Source organism: Mustela lutreola, chromosome 15 (assembly GCF_030435805.1).
Source record: "Mustela lutreola isolate mMusLut2 chromosome 15, mMusLut2.pri, whole genome shotgun sequence".
NCBI classification, from domain to species: domain Eukaryota; kingdom Metazoa; phylum Chordata; class Mammalia; order Carnivora; family Mustelidae; genus Mustela; species Mustela lutreola.
This window is the reverse complement of record NC_081304.1, coordinates 32,664,757-32,690,552: the sequence shown is the minus strand read 5'-3', so window position 1 is coordinate 32,690,552 and position 25,796 is coordinate 32,664,757. Positions and strand designations below refer to the sequence as shown.

The window sequence follows — 25,796 nt, the reverse complement described above, 5'->3', positions numbered from 1 at the left end:
TATGGGGGATGGAAGCAGGCTCCCCGCTGAGCAGAGAGCCCAATGCAGGGCTCGATCCCAGGACCCTGAGACCATGACCTGGGCCGAAGGCAGAGGCTTAACCCACTGAGCTACCCAGGTGTCCCTTTTGCCCATTTTTTAATAGGACTTTTTTCTTGTCAAGTTGCTTTTTTTCTGTTTTTGTTTGTTTTTACTTCATTTTGTGAGGCGGACATAGGTTTCAGCTTTTTTCAAAAATGTTTCAGTTAAAGGCCTTGGAAGAGAATTTTTAGATCTTTGTAGCCAAATAAGAGAAAAATGGGGGCAATCATCCAGACAGTTGAGTCTAAAAACACAAGGTTGCCTCAAAAAACCCCATTCCATTCCTGATTCAGGGCTCTCCTTTGACCCATGCTGCAAGGTACACCACTTCAGTTCACCTCTCATGCCTTCTGACTTCTCTTGCCTTGTTCCATGATTCAGGAATAGGACTGGTGTGAGGTGAGTGAGACACAATCCTTAGGCACAAAGTTGAAGGAGAAGACACCAAAAAATGCAGAGGTTGGGGGCACCTCGGTGGCTTACTTGGTTAAGTGTCTGCCTTCAGCTCAGGTCATGATCCCAAGGGTCCTGGGATCGAGCTCTGCATCAGGCTCCCAGCTCAGCAGAGAGCCTGCTTCTCCCTCTCCCTCCACCTGCTGTTCTTCCTACTTGTGCTTTCTATATCTCTGTCAAATAAATAAATAAAGTCTTTATTTTAAAAAACACAGGAGTCAAGATAGATTATTTTAATGCGGTATTTTTAAAAATGAAAATTGATGCCAAAAAATCCACGATGAGCAGAATGTCTAAAATTTGAAGAAAAAGAAGATCTGAATCTATCTTTGTACAATTCCCCTTATCCTAATCCTGGTCCTGAGAATCCTTAGGGTAGCCTGCAGAATTCTTTCAGCTGCAGATGATAGAAAAACCCACCATTGTGCTTTGATGGGTTTGTCTCACACAAGAGGCAGTCCCATTGGTTGGCAGGGCATGCCTGCTGTAGCAGCTTGGTGATGTGACCAGGGACTTAGGCTCTTTGATATTCTTGCTTTGCCACCATGGCATGTTGACCTTTATTTTCAGACTTGTCACCTCCTCGTTGCAAGATGGCTGCTATCCACACACCAGGCAGAGATAAAAGGGTGGGGCAAAGGAATATTGTGACTCTGCCCCTTTTTATCTGGAGAGCAGAAACTTTCCCAGAAGCCCTCCCCAGCAGTGCCTGCCCACTTATATCTCAGTGGCCAAATGTGATGCATGACCACCCTAAGTTGCAAGGGAGACTATAAATTGGGTTTTTAGCTTTTTAGCTGCTACAGAAGAGGAAGGCAAAGGAGAAGAGTGCTATGAATATCTTTTAGATAGTGAATCCAGTTTCCGGCACACTCTGCAAGGGCTAAATTATTCTGTGTGAGGAAGGAAAAGAAAGAGACTTGTAAGGGAAGTCTGGGAAGTAGAGGAGGAGACTGGAGTCCTGGGACCTGCAAGGAAGGTCCTTCCTGGGGAGACAGAAAAAAAAAAAAAAAACAGAGAGGCAAAAGTGGGAGAAGATACATACTTCTTTAAAGTTTTAGTAATCTTTTTCTAGGGACGCCTGGGTGGCTCAGTCAATTAAGCATCTGCCTCAGTCTCTGGCCATGATCCCAGGGTCCTGGGATTGAGTCCTGCTCTTGGGCTTCTTACTGAGTGGGGATCCTACTTCTTCTGTCTGCTGCTCCCTTGCTTGTGCACACACACTCTCTCTCTCTCACTGATAAGTAAGTGAAATATTTAAAAAATAATAATTTCAAAAAAAAAATCTTTTTTTCTATAACGTATGATATAAATCCCACCCTTCCATCTCCTTAGAACACCTTCAGTAAAAATGTACATCATTATTCAAGCAAGATAAGATGATTAGCTCAAAAAATCCAAGTTAAATTTGGTTGTATAAAGTGCTTTGCTCTTGATTCAAAGTTAGCTGCTATTACTGTTTTCCGAAAGGGCTGGCTGTACTGGGCACAGATAGAGGCCCACAGAGCAACTTTTCAGGCCTTCCGAAAACACTGTCTGCATCCTGTAGCCTCAGAGGTAGTTCTTCCTCCAAAGTAGGTATAGGAGTGAGTGTACAATTCTAACCTCAGATGGAAATTGACTTAATGACCTAGAATTGAGACTGAGTCTAACATTGGACTTTGGGAGATAACTATTCTTAGGGGTGCTGAGGCTTTCGGTCAAGGGCCTAAAGAAGAGTTTGGTCTGCATTTAAATCAGATCTAAGTGACCTCTGCTGCTCTAGATACAATCTCACCGAGTTCTTATTTTCTCATGTGTACAGTGAAAGCACTGGTTTGAAGGGCCTTTCCCATTCTAAAACACTTTGCCTCCTTGTCATGGGATAAGAATTGTCTCAAATTTCTTCACTTGCCCTTGGACAGAGCTCACTCTACTCTCGATGAGGACCTGGAAAGATGGCTACAGCCCCCCGAGGACAACACGGGGCTACAAGATCTCCCTGAAGGCTCTACAAGGTTATTGTTCTCCCATCAGAGGATCATTTTCTTCTTTTTCAGGAAGGAGGTCTAGATTTTAGGTTTTTTAAAAAATACCTTGACTCCTTAAAGAATGAGTGTCTGGTGATGTCATTACATTGCTGTTGTTAAGCCAGCCTTGACTCCTGTCAGCCACTCTTCCTCCAGCCACCTACAGTGCTCAAGATACTGATTCTCAGACTGATATTAGTATACAGAGAGCCCTCTAAGATGGCTGTACCTTGGCCCTGTCACCTGCAACATTTCATCAGTCATTTGAATTAAATCAGAAAAGGCATGCTTATCAAATTTTTAGATAACACAAATCTAAGAATGAATGCTAATGTGATAGGTGGTAGACTGTGGGTTCAAAATATTCTTGACAGGTGGAAATGTTAGATTTCTCTAAAAGATGAAGGTTAACATTGAACTGTGTAGAATGCGAGGGATCTGGCCAAATGGAGAATTTTGGACTGGAAGATCCTCCTCACTGTAATTTCATTGGAGGGAGGAAGTTGTGTCTTATTTTTATATGCTCAGCATTTAGCATGGACTTCGAGACATGGTAAGAATTCAAGAAATTTTTCTTGAAGAGTCCATAAGTAGCGACTCCATGAGGTCTCAGTTTGATGCTAAAAAGGTCAGTGCAGCATTAATGCTGGATAGACAATTGTATTGTCCAAGCAAGGCGATGTTTCACACTAGAGAGAGGACTCCTGGGACATAGTGTGGGGTGTCTTTCTGGGTGCCATATTTTAAAAGAGATGTTGGCAAACAGGAGAGGGTGGCCCTAGAACAGTCAGACGTCTGGAAACCATGAAAGTCACTGGAGAGGCTTAGCCTGAGAAGCACAGATGGGGTAGAAGAATTGATAGCTGCCCTCAAACACCAGAGATACTATAAAGTGAAGAGTGTGTGCTTACTCTCTTCTTCCCCAAAGGACAGAGCTAGTGACTATAAACTGCAGAGTTAGGTATTTTTTATTTAGCAAAGCATATGCTTTCTAAGAGCCATAGCTTTCTGATAGAGAAAACTACTGCCTTTACACTCCCTTGACTGGAAGCTCCTCCCACTCAAGCGCAGGCTAGACAACACTGGGTCCAGACATTTGGCTGGAGGTAGAAGAGAGCCTGAAGGCTTCCTCCAATTCTAGAGCCTATGATTATGTTAGTGATGAGAGATTAGGAGGGAAAAATCCTTTTTGCTCTAGCTGGCTTTATTTTCTCTCTCATTTTACATATTTTGTTTTGAATATTTAGCTAATGAGAACAGAAGAAAAATCCCTAAACAGTGTCAAGTTGGTTGAGCCAGCATCTTTTGAGCACGGACAGTGAGCCAGGTGCTGTGCTGAAGCAGAGGGATGGATGTTTCTGCCCTTCAGCAGCTTACCGTTATGTGGGGCAGATGCTTTCTGCTTACTAGTTTGGCAAACATGGTCCTTAAAATCATTAGATACTTTAATCGGATACTTCAGAGAGAGTTTCAGGAAATAAAGTGAGATAATAAAATAAATGGTGGTTATAAAAAGGACACCAATTAGAACATAAGTGAAATGCTTTGTGGGGGTTGGGTGGAGGTGAATAATATAGCCTAGAGGTTGAGAGCAAAGTCTGGGACAGACTTCTTGGGTTGGATCCCAGTTCCAGGACTTAGTGAGGCCTGTACCTTACTTCTCTGTGCCTCAGTTTTCCCATCACTTAATGGGGATGGTAATGGTACTGGTGACTCCCTCATATAGAAGTAATAAGAATTAAATGTGTTCATGTACGTTACCGCACACAACCCAATGCCTGGCCACTAGTGCTATCTATTGTGATTTGTTTGGAACAGTCCTGTTCTCCTGGGCATTGTGCATATGGTTTGATGCTTGAAATCATTGCCATTGAAGGGAGGAAAATATTAAGGATCAAGAAGCTGGTGAAAAGAAAAGAAAAGGAGAAGAAAGGATCAAATCAGAGAGAAGGAAATCGGACAGCTTTTTAGGAACTTCTGAAGAAGGTATGAATGAATGATTGTTTAGCTTGGAGTCTTTGGACTGTGATGAACATCTTAGTTATTTAGAAATATTTCCCAGATGCGATACCTAATCCTTCTGTGTTTTTCTCCTGTAGTTCAGCCTATGTTTTCTGTTAATTGCTAGTCATATCTTCATCACAAAACCGTAACAAAATCCAATTCTATTTCTAAGCAAGCCTTTGGCTAGTCTCCTCATCTTATCTTGCACACTGTCTGGAAAGATGTTTTGCTTCTAATTGTCTAGTGTCTTCAAAGGAGTTCTATATTTAGCTCACACAGAGGCTGTAGAATCTTATAAGAAATCATAAACTGTGGAAATTAAGTGGAGTCTACAAGTAATTCGAGAGGTATAAATTAATCTTATTTCAAAACTATTTCAACAGAGCTTTAGGCATCATTCACAAATGACACCCCTCTATGTTTAGGTTCCTCCTATTTAGGAAGTTAGAAATATTAACTCTTTCAAAATATCTGGTATCCCTTACATCCCTTCCCTGGTTCATTCTCATTCTCCTCCTTTGTCTGCCCTGTTTTTGCTTTGTGGACTGTATCTCCTAGGTTTCCTGGCCAGCAGGCTTCCCATTGGTCAGTGCACCTCGTCTCTGCATAGAAGTGGTATTCCCCCAGAAGCACAGCTTCTGTAAGGCAGCCTGTCCTTCTCAGCTGCAGCTGTCACTGGGTTCCAGTAACTGTTCTGTCCCACCTCCATCACAGTCCCTTTAGACTTAGGAGTGATAATGGCTTGCGTCTGCTGCTAGTCACTGGATGTCTTGCCATCCCTTGTTTGCTCCCTTAACTCTGACTGTACCTGTGTAAGTTGTCACCTCATTAAAGGGCTTGGGGTGTACTTGATTTCCTCTGGGACCCTGACTGGCACAAGGCCCAGTGTGTGTGAGCATTTAGCTAGTGTTGAAATCACTGAGAACATAACGCAGGGGCTTTGTGAATTAGCATTAGTGTCCATGGCTATGACGGGGAGCTGCGGAATGTTAGGAGGGAATGCCCATTAACCGTGTTTTTAGAAAGATTCTCTCTCTGTAGAAGAAAACGACTGTTGTCCACCCTAAACTAGAGAGAGAACATTGTAATGTGATTTCTAAATCCTGGCACACTTTGACCCAGACAGTAATCTGGTTGTGTTTTCTTCTTTCTATATTTCATCAAGAGGAACTAAAACCCTGTTTTTGGAAGCGACTGGGTTGGTCTGAGCCATCCAGGTAATGAGTTGGATATGCTTATAGGTCAAAGTTCACTGTCTGTAGAAATAGGAGCAGGCTTTAAACATGAATGATCAAGTTACTGATAATTTTTTAAAATGATAATGAATTCAAAGTTGCTGGATTTTTTTAATCTCTTAATGCTTATAGTTAATTAAAATATAAGGGGAAATTCATGCCAACTTTGGTAAAATAGTAGAGTCAGCACAAGAGCAGTTTTAGACAGGGAGGACAGAATGGTGCTATTCGTTGCTTTGCAGTCATTGTGCATTCCCATGATATGCTAGTTGATTATCCCCTTTGAATTTATAAAGATCCAAATCCCTTTCCCGTGTGTTCAGTTGAATAGAAAGAAACTGCTGTTTGTGTCTTTAAAAAACATGTACACCAACTCGAAACTCCTTTTTTTGTTGTTGTTTTTTAAAAAATACACACACAGGATAATCGTGCTGGATCAGAGTGACTTGTCAGACTGATGGCATTTGGATCGCAGGTGGACTCCTGGCCAGAGTTCGAGCATCCTGCTGGTGAGCTCCAGCCTCTCCTCATCTGCTTCAGACACCATCAGGGCAGTGACCCCCTAGCTTGCACTTTGTTCAGCTGCCGCAGTAGACGGAACCACTAGCCCTTTCTGTTTGCACACTTAACTGTTTACACATTTAACAATTTATTTTTAGTTCACATTTCTGAAAAGTGAAAGGCAGCTTTTGTTGTAAAATTTTCTCATTGTTTCCAGAATGGTTTTTGGTTTTGTTGTTTAAGATTTTTGAAACTTTAACTCATCTTATATAATAAAATGTTTACTGTTAATACCATTTAGGTTTTAGCTGTGTAAGAGAAATTTCTTTGTTTTAGTTATTGGGAGAGGAACTGCCACCCAAAGAGTCTTCAATATCTGTTATAAAGTTGGATGTATAAGTAGCTACTGCTACCACCTCTCCTATAAACCGGCACCAGTCATCCGTATTTTAGACTAGAAATACTACCCTCCTCTTGGCTAGGATTGCCATATTCCCATTCCAGCTAGAATTGACTTACATGATGAAACTACAGCTCAGAATAAAAGTCCAAGATATTTTGAACTCTTTAAGGTAAACAAACATCATTTCTGTATATTTCAGATTGTATACCTCACCTTATTAGTGCCTTAGAGGATGAAATTGTGGTAAGATGAAGATCACAATCTTTTTTCTAATTTAGCAGCTAGTGACTACTGGCCAGATGCATACACATGTGTAGCCTGGTTTTTAGAGGATCGATATACCTTCATCTACCTCAAGTTTAGAGCCTTCACATATGAATAAAAACTTTTTCTTAGAAGCTGTGTGCTGTTGTACAGTACTAGCCAGCTAACATTTTATTCTTAGCAAATAAATAATAGGTCTTTTGTTTGTGAAAACTGAATTGTTCCTGTTGAGGATGGTCATATTCATACAATTCTTACTAGCACCAAAGAATTTTAGCCTGCACAAATAAAATAAGAAGATAAAATCTGTTTGACCATTTTGAATCAAGAGACAGATGCTTGTCATTATAACCAGAAGAAAATCAAAGCAAACTACTTTACAAATAATACTATGTGTAAGAAACTTGGAGGATACAGGGACTTGTAATATATAATCCTTCACCTTTAATTGGTGACACAAAACCAACATACATAAAAATATAAGGGCTGATAGCAGCATGATAAATAGTGAGTTGTGATATTATAGCATTCTCTGTTAGTATTCGTTAAGGCTATGAATACTCTGTTAGTGTTCATTAGGCTCACAGAGTCCTACGTAAACTCCCACTGATATGATTTGTAATCTTTTGTCTACAATGTCAGTAGACTCTTCTAGCTGGCCAGTGACTATTTTATAATGGCCAACATTAACAATAATAATGCTGGTAGATTGGGGCGCCTGGGTGGCTCAGTGGGTTAAGCTGCTGCCTTCGGCTCGGGTCATGATCTCGGGGTCCTGGGATCGAGTCCCGCATCTGGCTCTCTGCTCGGCAGGGAGCCTGCTTCCTCCTCTCTCTCTGCCTGCCTCTCTGCCTACTTGTGATCTCTCTCTGTCAAATAAATAAATAAAATCTTTAAAAAAAAAATAAAACTGATGGTGATATGTTCTCTATGAACCTAGTCCCCATCCTCACATCTGCTCTGTGGGTTTGGTGCTGAATTTTTGGAGTATACGGAGTCCTTCATTTTTCCTCACTACAAAGAAGCAGAGAATAAATATGTAAACAGTTCCAGACACATAAGAGATTGTTAAATATTGGCTCACTTTTTTTTTTTTTTTTTAAGATTTTATGTATTTATTTGAGAGAAAGAGTGAGAGAGAGAACACAAGCCAGGGGAAGAGGCAGAGGGAGAAGCAGACTCCCCCTAAGCAGGGAGCCCAATGCAGGGCCCAATCTCAGGACCCTGGGATCATGACCTGAGCTGAAGGCAGACACTTAACTGACTGAGCCACCTAGGTACCCTGAGTTTTTGAATGTTATTGAAATTAAACTGGCATAACTTCAAATTAGAGTGTTACAAATTTAGGATACAAAGTGTAATCCTCATAGTTACCACGAAGAAAGTAGCTATTGAATACACACAAAAGGAAATGAGAAAGAAATTTAAACATTTCACTAGAGAAAATCAACTAAACAAAAAAGGAGACAGTAATGCAGGGGACAAAAAAGTTATAAAGGCATATAAAAAACAAATAGCATAATGACAGAAGTAAGGCCTTCTTCTCAGTAATTAGTTTAAGCATAAATGTATCAAACTCTCCAAAAGACAAAGATTGGTAGAATGGATAAAAATACATAATCTAACTCCATGCTGTCTATAAGAGATTCAGTTGAAATCCAAACACACAAACAGATTGACAGGGGAAGGATGGACGAAGATATTTCATACTACTAACCAAAAGAACAGGGGTGGCTATGTTAATATTAGACAAAGTAGACTTTAAATCGAAAAAGGTTATAAGAAGGGCGCCTGGGTGGCTCAGTGGTTTGGGCTGCTGCCTTCGGCTCGGGTCATGATCTCAGGGTCCTGGGATCGAGCCCCGCATCGGGCTCTCTGCTCCGCAGGAAGCCTGCTTCCCTCTCTCTCTCTCTCTCTCTCTCTCTGCCTGCCTCTCTGCCTACTTGTGATCTCTGTCTGTCAAATAAATAAATAAAATCTTAAAGAAAAAAAAGGTTATAAGAAACAAGGACATTATATATTAATAAAAGGTTCAATAGGGAAAGTATAACAATGTATGTACCTAATGAAAGCCACCAAATTATGGGAAGCAAAATGGACAGAATTGAAGGGAGAAATAGACAATTCTGTTATAACAATTGGGAGACTTCAAAAACCCACTCACAATAATGGATAGACCAACCAGACAGAAGATAGATAAGGAAATAGAGGAGTTAACATAACAAGCCAACTAGATCTTATATTGACAGAACACTCTACTCAGCAACAACAGAATATGTATTCTTCACAAGTACAGCTGAATACTTTTTAGGGAAAACCTAAAAAATAGGCCAATTATGGCTCATTAGATTTTAAAAGATTGATATCATACAGAGTAACTTCTCTGACCACAATAGGATGAAGTTAGAAATTAATAACAAAAGGAAAACGAGAATTCATAAAGTCATGGAAGTTAAATAACACACTTTAAAAAAAAGATTTTATTTATTTATTTGACAGGCAGAGATTACAAGTAGGCAGAGAGGCAGTCAGAGAGAGGAGGAAGCAGGTTCCCTGTGGAGCAGAGAGCCCGATGTGGGTCTGGATCCCAGGACCCTGAGATCATGACCTGAGTCGAAGGCAGAGGCTTTAACCCACTGAGCCAACCAGGTGCCCCAACACTTTTTTAAAAAAGATTTTTACTTATTTATTTGAGAGAGAGTGAGTGAAGGGGAGGAGGAGTAGAGGGAGAGGGAAGCAATCTCCATGCTGAGTACAGAACTCTTTTTTTTTTTTTTAAAGATTTTATTTATTTGTTTGAGAGAGATCACAAGTAGGCAGAGAGAGAGAGAGATTGGAAAGCAGGCTCCCCACTAAGCAGAGAGCCCAACGTGGGTCTCAATCACAGGACCCTGGGATCATGACCTGAGCCGAAGGCAGAAGCTTTAACCCACTGAGCCACCCAGGTGCCCCTAAGTACAGAAATCTTGAAACGGAGCTTGATTCCGTGACTCCAAGATCATGACCTGAGTGGAAATCAAGAGTCAGACACTTAACTGAGCCACCTGGGCGCCCGAACACTTTTTTTTTTTTTTTTAAAGAAAGATGATGTGCTCCAGATACCTTAATTTTTTAAAAAGATTATTTATTTTAGAGGGAGGATGTGAGTGAGGGGAGAGGGAGAGAATCTTCAAGCAGAATCGCCACTGAATGTGTAGCCAGACACAGGGCTCAATCCCACGACCCTTGAGGTCATGACCTGAGCTGAAACCAAGAGTCAGATGCTTAACCAACTGAGCCATCCAGGTTCTCCTAAATAACACACTTTTCAAACAACCAAGTGATTAAAAAATCATAAGGAAATCAGAAAGTACTTAGAGATGAAGACAAAAACACAACATATTAAAACTTAAGGATACAGCAAAAGCATGGAAATTTATAAATAAAAACATGAAAAAAGTAAGAAAGATTTCAAATCAATAACTTAACACTATACCTTAGGGAACTAGAAATCGAACAAACTAAACCCAAAGCCAGCAGAAGAAAGGAAATAAAGATTAGAGCAGAGATAAATGAAATAGAGAAAAAAAACCAGTAGGCTAAAATCAATGAAACCAAAAGTTGATTATTCAGAAAGATCAACAAAATTGAAAATACTGTAGCTAGATGGACTAGAAAAGAAGGGAAGACTCTAAATTACTAATTTGGTAATTACTAATTACTAAAATCAGAAAATGAAGTGGGGTGGCACAGTTGATTACATGCCAAATTCTTAGTTTCAGCTCAGGTCATGATCTCAGGGTCATGAGATTGAGCCCCACTCCGAGCTCCACTTAGCGCAGAGTCTGCTTGAGATTCTCCCCTCCCACTGGCCCTCCCTACTGTAAGCTCTCTCTCTCAAATCTTTAAAAAAAAAAAAATTCAAGTGGGGACATTACTGATTCTACAGAAATAAAAAGGATTATGAGGGAGTACTATAAACAATTTTATGCCAGCAAATTGGATAACTTGGATGAAATGAACAAATTCTTAGAAGCACAATATCTGCAAGACTTAATCATGAAGAAAGAGAAAAGCCAAATAGACCTATAACTAGTAAAGAGATTGAATCAATAATCAAAAATCTCCCAAGAGGGCGCCTGGGTGGCTCAGTGGGTTAAGCCGCTGCCTTCGGCTCAGGTCATGATCTCAGGGTCCTGGGATCGAGTCCCGCATCGGGCTCTCTGCTCAGCAGGGAGCCTGCTTCCTTCTCTCTCTGCCTGCCTCTCAGTGTACTTGTAATTTCTCTCTGTCAAATAAATAAATAAAATCTTTAAAAAAAAAAAAAAATCTCCCAAGAAAGAAGAGCCCGAAACCTGATGGGTCCACTGGTGAATTCTACCAAACATCTCAAGAGGAACCAATGCAAATTCTTCTGAAAATTTTCCAAAAAATTGAAGAAACACTTTCTAACTCATTCTGAGGCCAGCATTACTCTTGATGCCAAAGCCAGATAAAGGCACAAAACTACAGATTATCTCATAGGAACACTGGTGAAAAAATCCTCAACAAAAAACTAGCAAACAATTCAGCAGCATATTGAAAAGATTATACACCATAACCGAGTGGGATTTATTCCTGGAACTCGAGGATGGCTGAAAGCATGAAAATCATATGTACAGTTACCTTATGCCACAATTTAATACGTGATAGACTGCCTCAATAGAATGAAGAGGAAAGAAAGCATCATCATTTTAATTTGATGGAGGAAAAGCATCTGATAAAATCAATACCCTTTTGTGACAAAAACACTCAACAAACTAAGAATAAAAAGAAACAATCTCAATATGATTAAAGCCACATATGAAAAATCCATGGCGAATATCATACTCAATGGTATTGAAAGACTGAAAGCTTTTCTTCCAAGATCAGAGACTAGAGAGGATGCTTACTTTTACCATTTCTGTTTAAATAGTATTGGAAGTTCTAGCCGGAGCATTTAGGCAAGAAAAATAAAGTTATCTTAATTAGAAAGGAAAAAGTAATGACAGTATCTGTTTGCAGATGATATGAACTTATATAGAAAACCCTAATGATTTCACCAAAAAACTGTTAGAACTAGTAAATGAATTCAGCAAAGTGGCAAGATACAAAGGCAATACAGAAGATTCCATTGCATTTCCATACATGAATAAGGGAAAATCTGAAAGGGAAATTACAAAAACAATTCTATTTACAGTAGCATCAAAAACAATAAAATAGGGGCACCTGGGTAGCTCAGTGGGTTAAGCCTCTGCCTTCGGCTCAGGTCACCGTCTTGGCTTCCTGGGATCGAGTCCCGCAGAACACTGTCAAGTAAATAAATAAAATATTTTAAAAAATAATAAAATACTTAGGAATTAACCAAGGAGGTGAAACACTTGTGCCATGAAAACCACAAAACATGCTGAGAGAAATTAAGACATAAATGGAAACACATCACATGTTCATGTAACAGAAGATGTTATATTGTTAACATGTTAATATTGCCTAAAGCAATCTATAGATCCAATGCAATCTCTTATCAAAACCCCAATGACTTTTTAAAATTAAGACTTTATTTATTTATTTGTTAAGAGAGAGCATAAGCAGGGGAAGCAGCAGGCAGAGGGAGAAGCAGCCTCCCTGCTGAGCAAGGAGCCCAAAGCAGAACTCAATTCCAGGACTCTGGGATTGTTACAGGATTTTTTTTCTCTGTAGGTGCCTACGGTTCTTGGTCACACCACTCTGAAGAATGAAGAGGAAGACCAGACAGAGGGGTGGGTAGCAAAGCAAGGTTTATCAAGCAATAGCAAAGTGATAGTGCTTTGCTATTGAGAAGGGAGGTGACCAAAGTTGGTTTTTTTGTTTTGTTTTGTTTTGTTTTTGCAGAACAGTGTGAATGTATTTAATACTACTGAACTATACACATCAGCATAGTTAAGATGGTAAATGTTATGTTTTTTACCCCAGTAATTTTTTTGAATTATGGAACAACCATAAGCAGGCTAATTAGAAATTGTGTTGTATAGATTTATTGACAGAGAAGGGTGCCCATGACATGTTACTGACTAATGCAAGTAGTAGTATGCTAGTAGGTACATTATGACCCCATGAAAATGTATGAATATCTACATGTGACAAATGCATCGATATCTAGAAAGATGCTTATCAAAGTAGTAAAATGGTCATTTCAGATGATTTCAACTTTTTATAATTCTCTTTAAGCTATTTTCAGTTTGGGGGCATCTGGGTGGCTCAATGGGTTAAAGCCTCTGCCTTTGGTTCAGGTTGTGATCCCGGGGTCCTGGGATCGAACCCTGCATTGGGCTCTCTGCTCAGCAGGGGGCCTGCTTCCTCCTCTCTCTCTGCCTGCCTCTCTGCCTACTTGTGATCTCTGTCTCTGTCAAATAAATAAACAAAATCTTTAAAGATAAATACAAGATTTTTTTAAAAAGCTATTTTCAGTTTGGAGAATAGAAAGGGTTTAAGAATACTTAAATAGTTGGAGGCAGGACTATAATGTCATAATTAAGCATCCATAAATGTGGTCAATTTTGTTAGGATTCACTTGAAGAAAAACTGCTTGAAAGAAAGGAATGGTTAGTGTAAAGCATAGGAAAATGAAGTTTTAGGGGCCAGACATTGGGGATGGATGCTTAGCTAAAGCATTGTGGGTGGGCATATGAGGGGTCCACTATGCATGTCTAGTGCTGTGTGACAGGTGTTGCCCTCTCGTGGACCATCATACTAACTTCTTGATCCAATTCTGTGTTCACCAAGCAACTTCTTCCTCTTGAAGTTGGTCTATCTACAGGGAGAAAATGACCTGGCTTTCCATTCCACTCAACAATTGTGTGTCTCAAAGTGTGTTAGTAAGTTGTTATTCTGGTTTACATATTGGGCTCTGTGCTTGGTTAATGAGAGTTAGCACTAGAGAAATTGATTCTACATAACCTATTGCTACATTAGAAGTCGCCCCAAAACTTAATGACTTAAGATAGCAATAACCATTTTACTTATTTGAGAGAGAAAGATTGAGGGAGAGCCCAAGTGTGAGCAGGGGGAGGGGCAGAGGTCTCTGCTGAGCAGAGACCCTAACTCAGGGCTTGATCCCAGAAATAACCATTTATTTTCTCTAATAGTTTTTGTATGTCAGGAATTTAGAAGTAGCTGCACTGTGCAGTTGTGGCTCAGGGTCTCTCCTGAGGTTACAGTTTGATGCATTTCCAATTTGGCTTACATAACTGGAAAATTGGCCTTGGCTGTTGACTAAGGACCTCAGTTCCTTTCTACCTGGGTCTCCCATTGAGTATCTTCACCACATGGTAGCTAGTTTTCCTGAGTGAGCAATCCAAGAGACCAAGGCAAGAGGTGCTATGTCATTATGATCTAGCTTCAGAAGTTACATACCATTTGGGGCACCTGGGTGGCATAGTCGGTTAAGTGTCTGACTCAGTTTCAGCTCAGGTCATGATCTTGGGGTCTTGAGATTGAGCTCTGTGTTGTACACTGCACTCAGCACAGAGTCATCTTAGGATTCTCTCTCCTTCTCCTTCTGCCCCTCGGGCTTGTGCTCTCTCTCTCTCTCTCTCAAATAAAGATTTATTTATGAGAGAGAGAAGAGTGTGAGCTGGTGGGGAGTGTGTGTGCAAAATGGAGATGGGAAAGTGGGAGAGAGAAGCCTCAAGCAGAATCCCTGCTGAGTGAAGAGCCATTGTGGGGCTCCATTCCAGGACCACAAGATCATGACCTAAACCAAAACCGAGAGTTGGTTGCTCAACTGACAAAGCCACTCAGGTACCCCTAAATAAATAAATATTTTAAAAAAGAGAAGTCAAAGACTATCATTTTTGCTATATTCTATTGGTCACAGAGGGTAAATCTGAATCCGAGTGAGAGCAGGACTACACAAAGGTATGACTACTAGGAGTTGAGAGTCATTGGGGGCCATCTGAAGACAGGCTACCACAGAGCCCATCAACTAAGTAGCCATCCCTGGCAATCCTGCTCCTCACTATATGCCTTCCATTAAAAAAATAAACAGTTTAATATTGTTTTTACACCTGTCATCACATTTTATCTTCACCATACTTCTGCCAGTAAGAAAAGGGAGGATCAGCTGCAATGAACCCACCTGTGATTCAGGTACAGACTGATTCAAGTTAGACTATTTACGATGAGGAAAAGAATCAAGATTCTGTGTATGTTTTGCAACATTTCTGCAAAAATTACCCTTTTGTGTTTACTTATACTGAAATTGAACACTGACAAGAAAATGTATATATTTCCCCAATATTAAGAGAATATAAACAATCAAACAACTGAGCTGATTTTAGTAAGATCAAAAGAAGTGAGAGCAGACTTAGTGTTCCATGTGGTAGCCTGTCTCATTAAGTCTGAGAGCAGACTTAATGTTCCATGATGATAGAGAAATTCAAAATCACCCTCTCAATAAATTTATAAAGAGAAATATAATCTTCTCAGACAAATAAGTACTATAGTCTCATGGTTAAAGGTTATATAACAATAAGTCATTGTAAAAAAAAAAAAAGTCATTGTATTAAAAGTAGAATTTCAGGGATGCCTGGGTGGCTCAGTGGGTTAAGCATCTTGACTTTATTTCGGATCTGGTCAGGATCTCAGGGTTGTTAGATTGAGCCCCCCCAATGGCCACACTGGGAATGGAGCCTGCTTAGAGTTCTCTCTCTCCCTCTGCTCCTCCCTGCCCCCCTCTCTAAAAAAAAAAAAAAAAAAAAAAAAAAAAAGGAAGAAAGTAGAATCTCATAGGAAAGCTTTGTTCAAGTCAGCCAGTATATATTTTATAACAATAAGATATCAAATAAGTATAAATAGGAAACATCTTCACTTCAACCTGGCTTACCATTAGTATTTTCAGATATCTAACTTATAAATATTATTCTACTTTTATCCTTTTCTGTAAAACAAGATATAATGGTTAGCTAAGTGTTTTATATTCTAAAGACTTGTGTCAGTAGCTCAAGGTTTCTTAGTCTATTGAGATTCCTGTTACCTAAAAATATGTTTGGTTTTGGTTTCAACTTTGTCTTTAATCAAGGTGAATTTAAAGATCCAGAAACAATGAATCTGACCATCATATAACCATGATGATCCTTCAAAGTGGGATGTGGATATGGTAGAGAGGAGACTGTCAAAGGGAAAGAAAGATGATCGTGTCTCTGATCCAAAATGATCATCCAAGATGCAAAGGCACTCTTTAAATCAGGAAAGAACCAGAGTCCATCTAATCAGGATAGCTGAGGGGAGAGGATTGTGCAAAGGACACTAACATTTGTTATATGACATCTACCAGACATTGATTTCCAGATGAAGAAACCAAAGCTCAGGAAGGTCAAGTAACTTGTCTAAGGTGCACAACGAATCTTTAATGATTGAAACCAATGACTAACTTCGAATCCTTCCTACAATCTTACGCTCACTCCTGGGCCAAGAATATGAGAATTTATGATTTGTGCAATCTGGATTTTTACCTCAGGGTCAACCAAACCACCTCTGAAACCTAGAAAAGGCTGGAGCTCTATTTTTTTTTTTTTTTACTTCTATATAGTGCAGTATTAAACTAAATTGGGACAACTCTGTAATTGTGTCTTACTAAAACTGGGACTAACACAGAGTGATTGAGTTAAGTAGCCTTGCCTTAGTAGAATAATCAGGTTGACTTCTTTTCTGGATGAGTCCTGGAATTCCTAGAAGGGAGAATCTGGAGCCTTTTATGTGGTACTATGAAAATCTGGTTTTGCTAAGAACTTGACCAAAGTCTTGGCGGTGTCAACTCCAAAGATAAGTCCTCAGTTTCCTTGCAGTTACTGCTTGAGATTCTCTGAAGAATTGTTTCTGAAGGGGCATCTGGTTGGCTCAGTTGGTAGACCATGCAACTCTTGATCTCAAGGTCGTGATTTTTAACCCACACTGGGCATGGAATCTACTTAAAAACAATTGTGGCTATATGCCAGGATGTTTAGTAGGAAGCTCCTTCCTTTATGACATCACCAGGCAGGTAGCTAAGGGGACTATTTGAGACACTCTTAGAATAACAGTCACTTTTGTGGGAGTGCAAGAACAGCAGCATTTAAAACTGAGGGGAAATTTCCAGACTCCACTAAGACCCTCAGTATAAGCCAGCCAGTAAAATATGGGATCTGCCCAGAGGAGCTCCATGTATCGGATGGTCAAGACTAATAAAGCTGGGTCCAAGGTAGCAGTTTCAGCACCAAAAGGGTCTGAGGATACCAACACAACTTCTCAGCGGGAACAAGGGTACATTCTTGCCTCGAGCTCACGACATGCTTCGGTCCAAATGAGCCCTTCACTGCTTCGAAGATCAGAAGCTGGGCATCTCACCACTCTCCATTCAACATCAGACTATCCTCGATCCAGCTCCCCTCAGTCAGGGCCTGGCCTTGCTGGAACACCCATCCCTCGAGGAAGTGAGATTCGATCAAAATCAGAAACATCCCGCCATCCCTCTCCTCATCGAAAGAGCCATCAAAATCAGATAGCTTCCCATGCTGTCCAGATGCAGCGCAATGTTAGTCTATCCAGAGAGGAATCGACAAGAAGAGGGGTTGAGAGCAAGCCAGGGCGTGACATGAGTAATCGCAACTCATTAATCCCAGATGCCAAATCCTCTCGCCGGTTGAGTTTTGTGGACCAGAAGGATAACTTACAAATCTTACAAGAAGATGACCCACCCTCCAAGGTCCAGTACCCACAAGGGGTCAAAATTCGCCGTAGGACTTTAGTTTGCCCAAAGGATGAAGCAGTACAAACTGAGCCCATCCGAAAGGGTTTGACGGCTACGGAGATCAGATCTCCAAGGAGACCCTCTAGCCCAGAACATAGCAGTGCCCGTGTCAGTGCAGACTCTCGGACAGCCCTGAGAAGGATCCTTGGCCAGGAGTCTGAAATGAATCGTCCCAGCTCAATCTGTACAGAACCCAAGGCTTTGCATAAGAATATGCATGTGGAATCGTCCCTCAGACTCTCTGTCCTTAAGGATTTGGATGGTGGACGCCGAGTTTCTGCACGTCCAGATCCCGAGTCTGTCCCCAAGCATTCTGTCTTTGCTGACATCAAGTCCTCCCCAAAGATCTTAATACCAACAGAAGTAGAGTCTAACCTGAGGCCCTCAACCCGAGGAGACAACGAGATTGGCCGCAGGGTAACCATCTCCCCAGGGGGACAATTACTACACCCAGCACCCCGGGTGACATCTCGAGCAATGTCTGAGAGCCCTCCCAAACCTACGTTTGTCACTCCAGAGCGCAGCTATAAGCAGCACACCCAAAGGCCTTCTGAAAGTGTCTACATGTCTCCAGGACCATCCCAAAAGCCCTCTGTCCACGCAGAACTGGAACTGACCCCTCGGCCCTTACCCCCTCGGTCCTTACCTAGATATGGGCCTGATTCCTCATGGTGGACCTTACTCAGTCCTGAAGTTGAAACACCCCAAAGCCGGCCGACAACACCTGATTTTGAGTCTGAGTCCCCTCCTTCCCCAGATCCTTTATTGTCGTTTTTTGAAATGGACTCAAATCCTTTCTGTGAGGAAATGATGTTCCAGAGAGAGAAGGCAAGTCCATCACCACCACCAGCACCAGCAACACCACCACCACTCTCATTACCAAAGGAGTCTCTAAACCAGGCTCTGTTGAGCGAAGTGCCACAGGCCTTCAAGTGTACCTGCAAACAACCCATTGAAAGGTTTAGTGCTTTCTTCGTGGGTATGTGAAGAAGCAGTCTGCCCAGGTGCAGTCCCAAAGTAGTGAGGTGGGACATTGGGGTGGGCAGGAAAAGCCCCTTCTTCATTCTAGGCCTCAGAGCTGCCCTCCTGCCAGTGCTAAAGCTAGTCCCACCCGTGAGTCCATTGCTCCATTCCTTCCCCTCCAGCTTCTCTGAGCTCCAAGCTAATGACATCGGTGACGATGCTTGGGCTGGCATCAGCCATTGACTCTTCCAGGCAACGCTGCTTAACCTTTCAATGGAAGGTAGTAGAGAGAGGTTTGCAGGGTGGGAAGTGCATCCCAAGAATGGGGGAATGAAGAACTAAGCTGGGGTGAGGGCTGGTAAGGACTAGTAAAGAAAATAAGTTTCTTTTTTTTTTTTTTTTTTTTAAAGATTATTTATTTATTTATTTGACAGAGAGAGATCACAAGTAGGCAGAGAGGCAGGCAGAGAGAGGAGAGGAGGAAGCAGGCTCCCTGCTGAGCAGAGAGCCCGATGCGGGACTCGATCCTAGGACCCTGAGATCATGACCTGAGCCGAAGGCAGCGGCTTAACCCACTGAGCCACCCAGGCGCCCCAAGAAAATAAGTTTCTCAGGGAAATATTTTGACAACAAAATGGAGAAGGTGGGGGCATAGATACATTAGGACCCTGACTTCCAAGAGGGAAAAGGCATTAATAGCGGCACAAAGAGGGTGGAGAAAAAAGGGAGCAGGGAAATTAATCTTAGTCTTCAGGGGCTTCATGGAGAGGATCAAGGGCTGAGGGCATCTTTGGGAGGGGAAATGTGGAACTAGAAAGGGAGATGTTAAGTAGTGGGGGGAGGGATGTACATCCCACAGTGTGAAAAAAAGCAACAATCTCTGTTACTTTCAGATGTCTCTGAGGAAATGTACACTCGTGTCATCTGTTGGCTAAAAGGTCTGTGCTTTTCCGTCCTATGGATCCATTGTGGGGTCTGGGAGGCAGGAGGACAGGTGGGAGGGTGATCTCTGTGTATCTATAGAGCTAAGTCTGTCAGGACCAGGGTTTGACTTGAAGGAGCAGAGGAAATCCTTATCTTGTCTATAATTCCACTGTTAGAGTCATTCCTTTGGGACTTGGAAACTTTTTGTTTTCAGGAGCCTCCTTTCAGTGGGAAGTAGTCACTTTTGGAATGGAAAACAATTTAAGCCCATTGCCTTACAGTTGAGCTGGACTTGCCTCTCATGTGATTTAAAAAAAAAAAACCAAAAACAAAAAACAAGTCACCAAGACAAACTACCTATTTCATAGTCTTCCTCAGGGCTGACTCCACACTAATTCAGGTTGATGGGTCTCCTCTTGTCTCTCTCTGGTTCCTCAGAATTCTCCTCAAGCCCCGGTAGCTGGACCTGGAGAGCATAGACTGCTACCCAGCAGGGTCTTCAGGGATGTCAGGCCTCTGCCTTGAGGCCATCAGTAGGTCCTATAACAAACTCTAGAATCCTTTTTTTAATTTTTTTTTTAAGATTTTATTAAGTAATCTCTACACCCAACATAGAACTCAAACTTATCACCCTGAGACCAAGAGTCACATGCTCTACCAACTTAGCTAGCCAGCTGCCCCCAACTCTAGAATCTTTAAGAGAAGTGTCCCCAGACACCCTCCTCCCACTTTGTTCCCTTGACCTCTCTGGTGGGAGGGAAGGTAGGGACCAACCCTCATTTAGTGAATCTTAGTAGCAAAGAGTTCCTACTTTGAATGTTATAGCTCAAAACATGCTTTAGTCTGTGAGCATGAGGGAGGCCAGGGCTCTGGATGAGGAAGTTCCTGGGGGCTTGGGGGAAGAGCCCTGGGAATGCAATCCAGTCCCAACCAGCACAAACCCTCTGAGTGATGGGCAGCGAAGAGCAGAGAAGGGTATCCCTGCCCCTCAGAGGGAGCAAAGCTCTATAAGGTTGAAGTTAGTAGAGAATGGACTCTGAAGTGATAGTATTGGGTTTGAGCCCTGTCTTTATTTTCTCACGGTGACCTTGGGTAAGTTATTTTCTCTCTCCAGTCGTTAGCTTCCTCATTAATGAGAACGGTAGCAACCTCTTAGGATCCTTATAAGGACTGACCAAGCTACTACACGTACAGCGTGGTGCTACAGTACTCAGCGTGGTGCCTGGCAACAGTGAGCCCTCAGTAAATGCTAGCTGTTGCTATTTGGGCCACTTGCACTTGGAAGGATGCTGGGCCAGGTTATGCCCAAGTCTACTAAATATCTTTAGTAAAATTCTCTTTTTCCCCCTCCTGTTGGTACTCTCTGAATTCCATTTGCTGCCCCCGGGAATGCCTGACTTCTACTTCTCCATTATGACAGATGAGGAGGTAAGAACACCCCTGGGAAGTTACTTCCATTCTTCCTGTGCTCCCCCTTATCCAAGTCCCCCTCTTAACCTCTCATGGAAGTAAGAATGGAGGGAGATAGAAGTGCTCCTTATGGTTCGGCAAGTTGTTCACTGCACAAGGGCACCTAACAGGGCAAGTGGGGGCTAGAATCCAGCCTGCGTTCTCCTTACTGCACTGTGCACCTGTAGAACTGCATCTCCCCAGAGGGCGATTTGCACGAAGGCGCTATTTGAGGTAGTTGCAGCCCTGGAGAGATGATAAATCCTGCCAAGTGCTCCATGTGAAGGCTGTCTGGAAAGCCGTACATTGGATCAGTCTCCACTTGGCTCTCCTTGCTACAGCCTACGGCACTCCAGAAAGGGAGTACTTTTCTGGGTTACACACTATTTGAGTTCTCAACTTTGAAAGGCACAGGGTAAACTCTGCTCTCGGCAGCCCTGTGTTCTGAATTTGGCAAAGAGTGTCCTGATTTCACAGTGCATTGTTCCTCTAAGTACTTTAGTTCTTCTTGGCCCCTGTTTGATGAGATAGTTTGAGCTTTTCCTGCCTCCATTCTTTCTCTCACCCTATCTCTACCTTACCCAAAGCCTAGCATGGGCTTCTAATGGGTCCCACCCATGGGCTAGCCCAGGATGGACAGTTAATGACAGATAGAAACAGAAAACAAACAAGGGAGGTGGGGCAGGATAGCCTGAGCTCAGATAATGAAAGAGCTGAAGGGGAGGTGCCAGAAATGTGGTTGCCACCCCCTCTTCCATGACTTCCTCTTCAGCCCTACGCCCTGAGCTCCACTGTGGGTGGGAACAGCTACTTCTAGAGATTACCTCCACGCAAGACGGTAAATCCTTTTCTCCGTCTTCTCTTCTTCTCTTCCTTCCTTCCTCCCTCTATCCCTTCCTTCCATAAACAACTTTATTCAGATGCCTAGCACTCTGCTAGGCACTGTTTGGCGGTGGGGTTGTGGTGCAGGCAAAGCACTGAAACCTCAAGAGTACACACATTCTTTAGCCATGAGAAACTTACCGTCTGGTTGGGGAGATAAGACACAGACAGGAAACATTTAAACAACAATATGAAATAGTTTGTGCTCAAATGTCCAAATAAATGCAGCAGACTGAATATGGGTTCTTGCAGGGTCTTAGGAGAGAGGGAGTTGTCTCAAGGGGATGTGTGTGTGGCAGGGGATCAAGTTATATCCTCCTTCTCAAAACCAGGGGTATCTTAATAGCTAGCCTCTTGCTCACTCCTTTGATGCACTTACATACCTTTGGGAAAGGATTAGTGTTTTCCCTCATTCAGGATATGACGGTTTGGGCTGAGCAAGTTCCTCCCTGTTCCCCCCACCTTCACCCTCTTTCTTGGTGCATCTTGTTTTAGTTTTGGAAGTCAAAAGCCTTGGCAGCAGGATGGCTCCTTCCCAAAATAGCTCTTATCCTGTCTCGATAATTGCAGCTCTCTAGCCCTGTTCTGCAGCAGGACTGCTCCCCAGAAGCTGGGAAGAGAAGCTGGGGAGAGACTGGGCCTGCTGGTCTTTTCTGGCTCTTTGGAAGTGGGGTGGCATGGAGAAGGCCAGGGACTTCTCAAAAAGCGTGAGAGTGCTAGGCCTTCCCCATTCTGTTCTCCAGGCTGCATGGCCCACAGGCCATCCCACGAGAGAGAATCTGTGGTACGGATGTCCAAGGCCTCTGGTTCTTCTGATCTGGGAATGGTTGACTGTAGAGTCTGTTCCAGATTCCATTCCTGGCAGGCATTCTCTGGTGGCCAGCCACAGCTCCTGGCTTGGGGGTGGCCATATGTTTGTTGTTGAGCTTCACAAGCCCTTCTGGGTCCACAGCTGGGGCCAGAGCCCAATTCAACCATTTCTCTCTTAAGTGTCAGTCTCTTCCCAAGTGGCTCCTCAAGGCCCTTTTGTCCAAGGAGCAGAGCTTACAGATGCTTCTCATCCTTGGATTGGTACATTAGGGGCTGGAATCTCCCCAGAGAAGGTTATGCTGAACTGAGGGAAGCATTCCTAATGGTTTTGTTTTTGGTATCAGAACGAGCAAAAGCTCAACAGGAAGGTCCCCTATTGGGTCAGCTGGGGCTGTCTTCTCACAAAGCCCTGGGGAATTCCTTGGAATAAAGCAGCTCTTGATGGGAAGGGCTGCACTGCCCCTGATGGATGGGGCTGCCTTGTCCCCAAGGTCCTTGTCCTCAAGGCACCTAACCTACTTGCCCTTGAAAACGATGTCTCAGGCTGTCAGCAGACAAGGTGGTTTACTCCCTTCTATGTCTATCAATTATGCAAGAAACCAACTCTGGAAAAGAGGCCAGGAACCAGGGGAGGCCATCTCAGTGATACCTAAGGCAGACTTTGGTGCCTTTAAAGTGACATGTCATTTGGCCTCTGGGATGGTATGACCAGCCTCTCTTTGGCTTTTGAGTCTTGGGGAAGTTTTGCTCAGGTAGACTTCCTCGACAGAAAAAAAAAAAAACAGAGTCTAGGAGAAATGCTGGGCTGCTTCGCATTCCTGGGAATGTTAACAGAGTGCCAGGAGGAGGGCTGCCTGAAAGGAACCCTTGAACCATCTTTCCCACTGCCCTCATTTTCTCTTGCTTTGTATAGAGGCCTGTAGTTGAAAAGAGAGGGAATTGAAAGAATGGAGCAGAGCTGCTGAAAGTGGGGCAGGGCACATTGGGGGGCTTTTCATAACAGCCTGACCCCTGCCACCCAGCTGCTCTTTTGTCAGGTGATGCCTTGTTTTCCATGGGCAGCGAAGTCCAGAGCCAAATGGGAGGCTGATAACCTCTGACCCACACTTGCTATTTTGGGGACAGTCTAGGTTGACCAGCTCATCAGGGTTTGCCTGGGATATTCCTGCTTTAGCAACTTGTGTCCTGGGACCGGACCTCCCAGTTCTGGGCAAACTAGGGCAAATGATGACCCTAGGACAGGCTAAGGTGCAGTGTACATCAGCAGGAGCCACTGGAAGCACAGGGTAGGGGTGTGATGTCCTGCCTGCCCTGTGAGACCTGAGCAGATTGTCCCTCTGCCTATGAAATGGGGGCAGGAAATTCCTATGCCCCTCCCTTGGGCTTGATGGCAGAATTGAGGCCAGAATCCCTTGGGTTTTGTTGTTGTTGATGTTCTCAGAATGATTCTACATAGGGAAGAATCTGCCACTTTTGTTTTGGACTCTCTGGTGTATTTCCAGAAGTTGCTCCTTGGTTCCCTGCCTGGAACCCATCTCCAACATTGTATCTTACTGTCAGAAGAGCTTGGTGGTATTTGAGATGGTGGGTTTTTCAAGTAAGAGGAGAAATAGTAGGCCTGAGTAGATGAGGGAGCTTGACTTCAAAGGGCAGAGAGCATCCTTGGGCGAGGAAGAAAATCTGTGACACAGAAGTCACCCTGACAGCTGCTCAGCCACAGGAAGGTTATCCTGAGGGACAGAAACGACCATGTCCCTTTCCCCTCCTCTGCTCAGCTGCCTTTGGCCCAGCTGCCGAGGGGAGAGGCAAGAGACAGCTGCACCTTGGGGGCTGAAGGAGTGCCTGGAGGAGGGGAACAGAATGTGAGGCAGTTCCTGAGAGGCACTGAAGGTGGGAGGATAGGGCTGGCCGGAGTCACTTCCTAGGCATGCCCACCACAGGCGAAGTCATTTAGCTCCGGGAGTCTCCACAATGGCTGTTTTGGGGAATTCCGCTCAGTAAGTCTGAAACCGAGACATGCTTTCTAGAGATTGGAGTGCTGTTTAGGTGGGGAGGCTGGCTCTACAGTTGGTGGCAGCATGGGCATTCCAATGTCACTTTAGTCTCAGGCTCTTCTCTCATCCCTCTACACCCATTACACATGCACATTCCTCATTTTTTTGGAGGGAAAGCATTTGACATTATGACAGCTGATGGTTGCTGATTTGGTGTTGATAGTTTTCTCATTAGCTGAGATAATAGCTACCACTCATTTTAGTATCTACACCTTTTTCTTTCCTTTTTTTAAAGATTTTATTTATTTATTTGACAGACAGAGATCATGAGTAGGCAGAGAGGTGGGCAGAAAGGAGGAAGCAGGCTCCCTGCTGAGCTGAAAGCCCGATGCGGGGTTCGATCCCAGAACCCTGAGATCATGCCCTGAGCCGAAGGCAGAGGCTTTAACCCACTGAGCCACCCAGGCACCCCTGTGTACACCTTTCTAAGCATGTTACTTTAGTGAATCTTTATAGCAATCTCATGAGGCGGATTTTTTTCTCCTGATTTCACGGGTGGAGAAACTGAGGCTCAGAGCTGACTCCTCAAAATCGAGAGCACTTTAGGGAACATCCTACTCTAGGAATTTATACATGGTATAGAAACCCTTCTTCCATAGCCACATCTTCCTGCAAAGTCACTTCTCAATATTTCAGCAGTACCTTCAGACATCACGGATTGCGAAGGGAAAGGCTTTAGTGAGGGTAACATTTGTGTCTCTGCATGTGAACTATGACGCTGGGAGGTGAGTATGAGCTGGTGAACAGCCAGAATGAAGGGCAAATTCTGGGCCAGTGAAGCCCAAGAGCCTCAAGGCTTCCCTGTGCTCCAAAAATCAGAGTGGAAAGCCAATCAATGAATCCTTTCAGTCAATTCATATTGATCAGATACCTCCTGGGGGCAGAGGCCTGGTCATCCAGGAAGATATGACATCACAGGTTCACTGAATTGAAATGAGTAGAGGTTAAAATCGAACATATACTCCCTGTCCTTGAGGGACTTGTGGTTCTTTTGGGAGAGGA

At 43.0% G+C, this 25,796-nt stretch overlaps 2 protein-coding genes across 4 annotated transcripts in view; both read left to right on the top strand.

Annotated features, from left to right (window-relative positions):
- TEX14 (testis expressed 14, intercellular bridge forming factor) overlaps positions 1-6,576 on the top strand; it is a 118,937-nt gene extending 112,361 nt beyond the window's left edge. For 2 of the 3 annotated variants that reach the window (XM_059148302.1, XM_059148301.1), the window contains 4 exons: positions 2,439-2,531; positions 4,420-4,529; positions 5,713-5,764; positions 6,204-6,576. In XM_059148302.1, the coding sequence (XP_059004285.1) occupies positions 2,439-2,531; positions 4,420-4,529; positions 5,713-5,764; positions 6,204-6,240 (292 nt within the window). In that variant the 3' untranslated portion in view covers positions 6,241-6,576. Of the gene's footprint in view, positions 1-2,438; positions 2,532-4,361; positions 4,530-5,712; positions 5,765-6,203 lie in introns of those variants that run through there. The other variant, XM_059148304.1, reaches the window with a different exon arrangement.
- A 10,395-nt stretch (positions 6,577-16,971) lies between these two features.
- LOC131815618 (uncharacterized) lies at positions 16,972-19,681 on the top strand. Its single transcript, XM_059147408.1, has 2 exons — positions 16,972-18,691; positions 19,569-19,681. Exons 1-2 carry the CDS (start codon positions 17,101-17,103, stop codon positions 19,679-19,681), a joined length of 1,704 nt encoding a protein of 567 aa, XP_059003391.1. The 5' UTR covers positions 16,972-17,100.
- The last annotated feature ends 6,115 nt before the right edge of the window (positions 19,682-25,796 follow it).

Bases quoted from the DNA above. Each gene is read 5' to 3' on its own strand.
- LOC131815618 (XM_059147408.1), top strand. From the start codon at position 17,101: ATGGGATCTGCCCAGAGGAGCTCCATGTATCGGATGGTCAAGACTAAT. The intron at 18,692-19,568 runs GTATGTGAAGAA...TGTTACTTTCAG, and splicing joins GTTTAGTGCTTTCTTCGTGG to ATGTCTCTGAGGAAATGTAC.